Raw genomic sequence first — 10,221 nt, 5'->3', positions numbered from 1 at the left:
GGAGCTTGCAGTGAGCCAAGATCGCGCCACTGCACTCCAGCCTGGGCGACAGAGCGAGACTCCGTCTCAAAAACAAAAAAAACAAAACAAAAAAAATCACAATAAATGTATGTGACTTGTCAAAGAATCATAAGTGGCTCTCATAATAAGGGAAATGCAAATGGAAAATCATCTAAGATACTATTTCTCACTGCAAACTGAAAAAGATCCAAAAACTTGAAACTCTCTGCTGGTGAGGCGTGGGCAAACAGGCAGTCTCCTAGATTCCCATGAGACTCCCAGATGATACAGTACCCACAGCATCTGGCAACAGGGATAAAACCATTCCTGGACCAGAAACCCCTCTTCCAGGAATCTACCTTGAAGATGTAGCTCCACAAATACAAAATAATACATACTGGAAAAACTGGAGGCCCACATGGAAAAAACAAAACCGAATCCTGACCCTTACCTCACATCGCTAACTTGAAATAGATCCTAGAATTAAATGTAAAAGCCAAACGTAGAAAACATAGAGAAAGCAAAGTTTTCTTAAATAGGACATAAAATCCTAAAACAAAAATAAGTGATTAGCTAGATTTCATCAAAAATCAAAAACTTCTCCTCTGAAAAATACCATTAAGAAAATGAAAAGCCACAGACTAGAAGGAAATTTATTTATAATACAAACGACATCTCCAGAATATATTTTAAAAACTCAGCCAGGCACAGTAGCTTGCACCTATAATCCCAGCACTTCAGGAGGCCGAGGCAGGAGGACTGCTTGAGGCCAGGAGTTTGAGACCAGCCTGGCCAGCATAGGGAGACTCTGTCTCAATAAAAAATAAAATAAAGAATAAAAACTCTCAAAGTTTATTATAAGAAAACCTAAGTTTTAAAACATGTAAACAGGAATTTCACAAAGAACAGACAAATTGCCAACAGGAACATGAAAACATGTGCAGTGTCATAAGTAATGAGGAAAGTGATCTGCAATCCAGAAGGCCACCCCTGCCATTGCAATGAGAGTAACAGGTCTCAAGAGCTGAGAAACAGCACCCACATACCCTGCCCTTAGGGTATGGATGTGCTCCATCCAAGCAAAGTAAGCCAAAGAAAGGCCTCAATGCACAGTGGCTCACGCCTATAATCCCAGCACTTTGGAAGGCCGAGGCGGGCAGATTACCTGAGGTCAGGAGTTTGAGACCAGCTTGACCAACATGATGAAAACCCGTCTCTAAATAAATTTTGAAAATTAGCCAGGCATGGTGGTGTGTGCCTAGTCCCTACAACTCGGGAGGCTGAGGTGTTTGAGGCTGCAGTGAGCCATGATCACACCACTGCACTCCAGCTTGGGCAACAGTACAACATCCTGTCTCTGAAAAAAAAAAAAAAACAAAGACCACCAAAAATGATAAATATGAAGGTAAATATAAAAACATATCTTCTTATCTTAAAAATGTCTTTAAAATAGAATTTAAAGGGACACACAAAATCTGTGGTCTCTGTGCTGGGGAGTGTGGCAGGGTCTGTTAGTTATCCTGGAATATCATTCAGTCCTTGCTCCAGATCAGGGTCAGCAAACTCCTTCTGCAAAGCGCCAGCTGGTAAATACTGCAGGCTTTGTAGGACAGGTGGCCTGGGGCATGACCACTCAACTCAGCTGCAACAGCGCAAAAGCAGCTGTATAAAATACGTAAGCAAATGAGTCTGGCTATGTTCAGTAAACTTTATTTGTAACTACTGAGATTACAATTTTATATAATTTTAATGCTTCACAAAATATTCTTTCTCTTTTGATTTTTTCAACTATTTAAAAATGGAAAAATCATTTTTAGCTTACAGGTTGTACAAAAATAGGTGGCAGGCCAGATACGGCCCATGCCTGCAGTTTTCTAATTCTAAGGTAACAGAACCCCTGATTTTTACTGGGAGCCTGGCAATCCAAAAGAAGGACAACCTCTCCCAGAGCTTCATCCCCCACTAAGCATGGCTGCCCAAGAACATTCTGGCCAAAGAAATGAGAGAGGAAGCACCATGTGCAACCTCTGAGTTGTGCCCTTCACCTCTTCCCCCTGCCCCCCAGCTAGCTGGAAGGGAGACACAATGATAACTCATTTTGGAATAGGAGGATAGCGGCAAAACCTTCAGGATGGCAAGGCCAACAAGACAGAAAGAGCAGACTCTGATAACCTGCCTGCACGCTTATGACATGTTAGAGAATTCAACTTCTTTCTTCTTTCAAAAAAAGAGAGAAAGAATTGACTACTTAATAAAAAATGATGAGGTATTGTGGGGTTTCTAATAAATGTAGAATTAAAATGCATGACAACAGGCTGGGTGCAGTGGCTCACGCCTGTAATCCCAGCACTTTGGGAGGCCGAGGCAGGTGTATTATCTGAAGTCGGGAGTTCCAGACCAGCCTGATCAACGTGGTGAAACTCCATCTCTACTAAAAATACAAAAATTAGCCGGGCGTAGTGGTGCACACCTGTAGTCCCAGCTACTCGGGAGGCTGAGGCAGGAGAATCACTTGAACGCAGGAGGTGGAGGCTGCAGTGAGCTGAGATGGCGCCACTGCACTACAGCCTGGGTGACAAGAGCAAAACTCTGTCTCAAAAATAAATAAATAAATAAAAATGCATGACAAATGCACAATGGCCAGGAGGGAGGAAATGGAAGGAGGCTACTGCTAAGTTCCTCATGCTATCCATGAAGTGCCTAATACTGCTTGAAGGTAGACTATGAGAAGTAAAGACGTTTACTCTAAACCCTAAAGCAACCACTAAACATACAAAACAAAAAACTATAGCTGACCAGGCATTGTGGCTTGTTCCTGTAATCCCAGCACTTTGGGAGGCTGAGGCCAGCGGATCACTTAAGGTCAGGAGTTCGAGACCAGCCTGGTCAACGTAGTGAAACCCCATCTCTACTAAAAATATAAAAACTAGCCAGGCATGGTGGCACATGCTTGTAGTCCCAGCTACTCAGGAGGCTAAGGCAGGAGAATCACCAGAACCCAGTGAGCCAATATTATACCACTGCACTCTAGCCTGGATGACAGAGTGAGACCATCTCAAAAAAAAAAAGTTATAGCTAATAAGCTAACAAAGGAGTTAAAATGGAACATAAAAGGCACTTAATCCAAAAGAAAGCAAAAAAATAGGGTAAAGGGGACAAAAACCAGATGAGACAAACAGAAAACTAAGAGCAAGATGCTAGATTAAGAGCCAACATCATACATTACATCAAATTAGAAAGCATAAGACCTACTATTTGATAGCACAACAGGGTTATTGTAAGTCTTAACTTAAAGATATAACTGGACTGTTTGTAATGCAAAGGATCAAGTTTCAGAGAATGAATACCCCATTCTCCATGACGTGCTTATTTCACATTGTATACCTGTATCAAAATATTTCATGTACCCCATAAATATATATACTTACCATGTGCCCACAATAATTTCAAATGACAAAAAATTTTAAATAAATTGCATTAAATAGAAATGACTTAAATACTCCAATTAAAAGACAGAGATTGACAGATTAGATACATCTACATGCTCCCTACAAGAACTCCTCCTTAAATATAAAGGCACCAATAGATTAAAACTAAAAGGACATGAAAAGATATATGTTAATATTAATCAAAATGGATCTAGAGCAGCTATATTAATATTAAGGTAGAGTTCAGAGCAAAGAATACTATCTGGGATAAAGAGAGCCATTTAACAATGACTGAGGAAGCAATTCATCATGGGGACATAAAAATTCTAAGCCTTCATGCACCTAAATAACAGACCTTCAAAATTTTTGCAGGGCGCGGTGGGTGGCTCATGCCTGTAATCCCAGCACTTTGGGAGGCCGAGGCAGGCGGATCATTTGAGGTGGGTGGATCACTTGAGCTCAGGAGTTCGAGACCAGCCTGGCCAACATGGTAAAACCCTGTCTCTACGGAAAATATAAAAACTAGCCAGGCATGGTGGCGGATGCCTTAATCCCAGCTACTCGGGGGGCTGAGGCAGGAGGCTTGAACCTGGGAGGCAGAGGTTGCCATGAGCTGAGATCACACCACTGCACTCCAGCCTGGTTGATAGCACACGACTTCATCTCTAAATAAATAAATAAATAAGGAAATCCTGAAGAGACATCTCTTCTGAGAAGATATACCAACAGCAAATAAGCATATGAAAAGATGCTCACATCATATGTCATTAGACAAACGCACATTGAAATAATGATATTCCACTGCACCCCTATTAGAATGACCAAAATCCAGAACACATTCTGCAAAATAACATGTCTGTAATCTTCCAAAGTGCAAGGTCATGAAAATCAAGGAGACTCAGGAAATGTCCCAGAGGAAAGACTAAAGAAACGTGTTCTCTAAATGAAACAAGTGATGCTAAATGATGTCTCCTTGCTATAAAGGGAGTATTAGGATAATCAGCAAAATCTGAATGGTGCCTGGGAGTTACATGATCACAATATTCAATGTTAGTCTTCACACTCTGATCATTGTATTGTGGATATTTTGAGAATGTCCTTCTTTCTAGGAAAAACTTAAGTATTGGGGAATCAGGTTAGCAACTTAAATGGTTTGGGGAAAAAGTAATTTGTAATACTCTCCAACTTTTCTGTAAGTTTGTAATTATTGTAAAATAAAAAATGTACTGAGAAGAAGGATGTAAACTCTATGGAAGCAGAGACTTTGTTTCCCTCCTAAGAATCCCTAGAAAAGCACCTGACACTGAGGGCTTCATAAATATTTGATGAATGAATGAATATGGGTCAGGGGCATAAAAGCGAATCTGCCCTAGAAATCAAGATAATGTCTAAAGTTAAGAAGCCTAGTAACAGTAAAATATACATAATTATTTTAAAATCTGGAGATAACTACCAAAAGAAACAACTTTAAAAAGTGAGTTTATCTCTAGGGGACATTCTGGGGTAAGAAGAGGTTGCAAATAAAAAAAATTATTTTTCACTGTAGCTCTTCTGTAATATGTGATTGTTTAATCAAGCATTAGCAAATCAAGTATTAGCAAAGTATTATACTTTGATTCTTAAAAATATTAGGCAACTTCAAAGAGAAACACCAAAAACTAACTGAAATATAACTGAAGAACCTCCTCACAATAATTATAGGAAAGGGAAATCTATACTTAGAAAAGTAACATCTCATAATTCTGTTTTTTACACGCCAATTCAGTCACACCTCACATTATCTTTTTTTTGTTTTTGTTCACCATAACCTTTTCCTTTTCAAAGATAAGCACAGTTCATTCTAGTACTGACTGTAATAAGCAGGAAACAATTACTGCCCAGCAAGCTGGGACTCCTGAAAGTAATTTTGACATATCACGCAATGGAAAGCCACGCGATAATTAAACACAATGATGTAGTGCCTGGTATTTTTATTCCTCCAATGGAAAAAGAACATAAACGGAAAGAATACACTCCCATCAACAGCAGGTTCCACCTTCTGCTGTAATTCTCACCTGAGGACCCCCTACAAGAGGCATATGAGAATCTGGGGCAGGGGCCACATGTGCTGAGGCTGCCACAGGTCAGGCGCTGAGCCAAGCACACTGCACGATGGCCCAGTTCAGCAACTCCCAGGGGGCTGGGAACGACACCTCCCCATGTCCCAGAGAAGGAAGCGGCCTGACACCCTGACAGTCTCACATCAGAGTCTATGTCCTTAAACACATTATACCGGATATATTTGACCTAGAAAGGGGTTCAGGCATATACTAAGTAAAATACATTACAAAGAGGTATGTATAGTAGGACCCCATTTCTGTGAAATAAAAATTTTACAAATACCCTCTGGAAAACTTTGGAAAGAAAGGCATTTTATTTATTTTATTTTAATTTTATTTTTTTATTTTTGAGCCAGAGTCTCACTCTGTCACCCAGGCTGGAGTGCAGTGGCACAATCTTGGTTCACTGCAACCTCTGCCTCCTGGGTTCAAGTGATTCTCCCGCCGCAGCCTCCTTTGAGGCCAGGAGGTTGAGGCTGCGGTGAGCTGTGATCACATTACAGCAATCAAGCCTGGGCAACAGAGCGAGACCCTGTCTCAAAAAAAAAAAAAAAAATCCCAGACGGAGACATGCTAGAACTCCAGGAGCCTTCTAGTCTGCCCCTACCTCCCACTCCATGTACAGATGGGCAGTTGCAGGCTCTTGGAAGGTCAAGGCTCCCACCAAGCCAGTGGTAGACCCAGGATTAGAACACGTATCTCCTGGCTTCTAGCCCCAAGCTTGTTCTCTCCACACTGTGTTGCCACCTTTACCTTCAATGCAAAAGAGTCTACAGGGTTCACTCCTCCTTTTTACATCCTAGTTTCTCATTTCATCATGTAGCAAATAAGTTCTTGAGTAGCTGGGACTACAGGCACACGCCATCATGCCTGGCTAATTTTTGTATTTTTAGCAGAGACGGGGTTTCACCATGTTGGCCAGGCTGGTCTCAAACTGCTAACCTCAGGTGATCCACCTGTGTCGGTCTCCCAAAGTGCTAGGATTACAAGCATGAGCCACCGTGCCCAGCATTATTTTTTATTTTTATTTTATTTTATTTTATTTGTTTTGTTTTGTTTTCTGAGACAGAGTCTCACTCTGTCACCCAGGCTGGAGTGCAATGACACAATCTTGATTCACTGCAACCTCCACCTCCCAGTTCAAGCCATTCTCCTGCCTCAGTCTCCGGAGTAGCTGGGACTACAGGCATGCACAACCACACCTGGCTAATGTCTGTATTTTTAGTAGAGACGGGGTTTCACCATATTGGCCAGGCTGCTCTTGATATGCCAGCCTCAAGTGATCTGCCAGGCTTGACCTCCCAAAGTGCTGGGATTACAGGTGTGAGCCACCGCACCTGGTCCCGACTCTACAATTTTAAAAAGTAGGCAGTGAGATGACAGGTTTTTATAATTTGGGCTATTGATAGCAGCAAAAGGCAGTCAAATGCCTAGGGAGATAGGGGTGGGTCCCTGGTGAAACCCAATTTTCAAGCAGAAACCAGTTTAAAGCTTAGCTACAAGTCTCGGGTAATACACACACTGGATTGAGAAACTGTCTTCCTGTTTGGCATTTTTTCCTCTGATTGATCTCTACCCCCCACTTATTTCATATACACCTACCCTTTCCTAGTTGGTTTTCTACACTGTCATACCCACCTTTGAGTGGTGTGTTTGGTTTAACCTTTTTTGCATACTCACTAACCAATCAGCACATACTCTCCATTCTGAGTCCATAAAAAGTGCCAGCCCGGCCACACTGAGAGAGAAACCACCCGTCCAAGAAGAATGAGGTTACACTGAGAGCTGTTCCATCGCTCCATAAAATTCTCCTCTGCCCATCCTTACCCTTCTAACTGTCAGCGTAACCTTATTCTTCTTGGACGCAGGACAAGAGCTTGGGAACTGCCAAATGCAGATACAATCTATAGCACAGGTGGGCCGAGTGGGTAGGGAGCCTCCAGTGGCCAGGTCCAGGGCTGAGCGAGGCCCAGGTCGGGGACAGGGTGGGCACTGCCAGCCATGAAGGACTCTCTGGTTGGCAAAGTGGCTGAGAAAAATCCTTTGCATCCTTCCTTCTCTATGATGAGCAACATTAACAAAGTAATTGAAAATAATTTGAAGTACAGGGAATATTTTAGTGGGCTAAAGCTTTAATGTAGTTGTGGTTTACTACGGATGCACATGAAATATTACACCCACAGGTATCAGTAAGTCCTCACTTGACTCATCAATAGGTTCTTGGAAACCATGGATTTAAGGGAAACAAAGTATAGCAGGCCCTGGAATTAAGTTGCTTTGCTCAAGACTGTTTCGTTTCACTTTGTTTCACTGAAGTCAGTTTCCAAGAACCTATCCAAGACATGAAGTGAGGCCTTCCTGGACACACATCCAGCATAAGAGTGAAATGGTGGAGGAACCACCACAGAAGGTGAGCCAGGCATCAACGGGGCTGACACATTTCACCCTCACCCAGCAATTCCAATTCATAAAATATCTTGAAGACTGGAATTAAAAACTATGTATTTCTGCCCTCATAAGCACGTCTTCCCTATTTTTATGCATCCTGTTGCCTAAGTGAAAAACCAATCATAAATACATATGTACACTCTGAGGACAGACAGTAATTACTGGTCAATGGCTAGGCTGGAAAAAATCAGTCCTGCACATGAACAGGTGCCTGTTATGTTCTTTACATGACAGTAAAATTTCTAAGTATAAAATGGAGGACACGTGATCTCTTTCAGCATCTACATCACAGATTGGTTACATTAAATTAAGAAGAGAAAGAGAATTACCATGACCCTTCTAGACAACCTTTCTAATCTTTAAAAAGCTAAGAATACTTTTTTCATGCTGCCTATGAAATAAACCACATTAGCAGAACTCACCCGGTGCTGGGGCTGTTGGCCTGAGGTCACCGACAATACCCCTGTGCCATGTATGCTGCTGAGATTGTGCCAGAAAATTTAAACCACGTGAATCTGATAGAAATAATAAATTTCAGAATTAAAGCATGAAATAAAACCCCAAATAAAAATGTGAACTTGTTAGTACACTACTTCTGCTGTTGCTTTTGCTCTGAGGTTACAGGAAACCTGACTAAGGGACACAAGGCGAGGGGACTAAAAACCGGATATGGTCAGAAACGTCAGAAATTGTTTCCACAGTCCGTGACTAGCTCTTATATTTTCATGCTAAGGGTTATTTGTGATAAATAGCTCTTTTTAAAAGTATCTAAAAGTCTAAATACTCAAAATCTTGTTTTGTTAGTATCTCTAAATTATAAACATTTGGACTTCTAACAACATAACTCAATGTTAATAAGAAATTGAGGGCAGTTTTTTTCCTGGTCTAATAAACACAAACTGTGGCACTTTAGGACCTTAAAATCTGTCACAGCCTCATCAGGATTAAACTTTAAATATTAAACAGAGTCCAAGTCTTTGTCTCCATGTGGGGAAAAGTCTGTACAACTTATATCTGGCCGGGCGCGGTGGCTCAAGCCTGTAATTCCAGCACTTTGGGAGGCTGAGACGGGCAGATCACGAGGTCAGGAGATCAAGACCATCCTGGCTAACACGGTGAAATCCTGTCTCTACTAAAAAAAAAATACAAAAAGCTAGCCAGGCGAGGTGGCGGGCGCCTGTAGTCCTAGCTACTTGGGAGGCTGAGGCAGGAGAATGGCGTGAACCCGGCTTGCAGTCAGCTGAGATCTGGCCACTGCACTCCAGCCTGGGTGACAGAGCGAGACTTCGTCTCAAAAAAAAAAAAAAAAAAAAGACATATCTATACACGAAGATTATTAATAAAACAATGTAAGGGAAATTGATATGAAGAGAATCTACTCACCTTCCATTCCTTGAACATCTTTTCCTTGCAAAAACATTGGCCAGAGTGTAAGTGCTGGATTGAGTTTATTAAAGGAGGGTGCTGATTTTATATTCAATCTTGGTTTTTCTAAATATTCAAGGTTTTTATTCTTCGTAGGTGATATATAACAAGCATAGTTCTTTGCAACAAGATCATCATTAACACAAACCTGTAAAATTTTAAACATTTCATGAATAATAAGACAAATACAGTCAAGCAATTTTAAAGGAAATATTCCAAACTTAACCCCAAAGTTCTATCTTCAGAGAAATTATTTTACAGAACATAATCTGATAGAAACAGATTTGACTCCTGCTCTGGTAAACCAACTACTTCCCACCAATCCTGATGAAGAAAAACAGAAAGCATCTGTGTGAAACACATGAGACGTCTTCTTGGACATACGCACTGTAGTGCTAAAACTACCTGGCCAGGCAAAAACCTGGTGGGAGGACAGAGACAAAACACGAACCATAAAAGGAAAACCTGTTATGCTGGATTTGCTCAGAATTTTAAATTTCTGCTCTTCAAGAGAATAAAGAGATGAGGCAAAATTATTTTAAAATCAAGTAACCGGATGACATGTATCCAGAATATATAAGGAACTCACAAAACTCAATAAAATGAAAACAACACAATTAAAATATGTGCAAACAATCTGAAGGTCTGCTTCATCAAATTCTGAAGATTGCAAATAAGCATATAAAACCATCATTAGTCATTAGGGAAATGCAAATTTAAACCACAATGAGGTGCCATTGCACACTTGGCAGAATGTTTACACAAGTGACATGGAGGAACTGGAACTCTCATTGCTGAGGCGAAGGTAAAATAGTCCACCA

At 41.1% G+C, this 10,221-nt stretch overlaps 1 protein-coding gene across 1 annotated transcript in view; it reads right to left on the bottom strand.

Annotated features, from left to right (window-relative positions):
* The window catches only part of TDRD12 (tudor domain containing 12), a 66,946-nt gene that overhangs the window by 22,647 nt on the left and 34,078 nt on the right, over positions 1-10,221 (bottom strand). Inside the window, exons 7-8 of the mRNA XM_011947323.1 lie at positions 9,359-9,548; positions 8,398-8,490 (exon numbers count right to left, since the gene is read on the bottom strand). Coding sequence (XP_011802713.1) covers positions 8,398-8,490; positions 9,359-9,548 — 283 coding nt within the window. The remainder of the gene's footprint in view (positions 1-8,397; positions 8,491-9,358; positions 9,549-10,221) is intronic.

The sequence above is a fragment of the Colobus angolensis genome, unplaced genomic scaffold (assembly GCF_000951035.1).
Source record: "Colobus angolensis palliatus isolate OR3802 unplaced genomic scaffold, Cang.pa_1.0 Scaffold107, whole genome shotgun sequence".
Taxonomy (NCBI): Eukaryota; Metazoa; Chordata; class Mammalia; order Primates; family Cercopithecidae; genus Colobus; species Colobus angolensis.
Note: the sequence above shows the minus strand (reverse complement) of the source record. Positions and strands in the feature narration are given on the sequence as shown.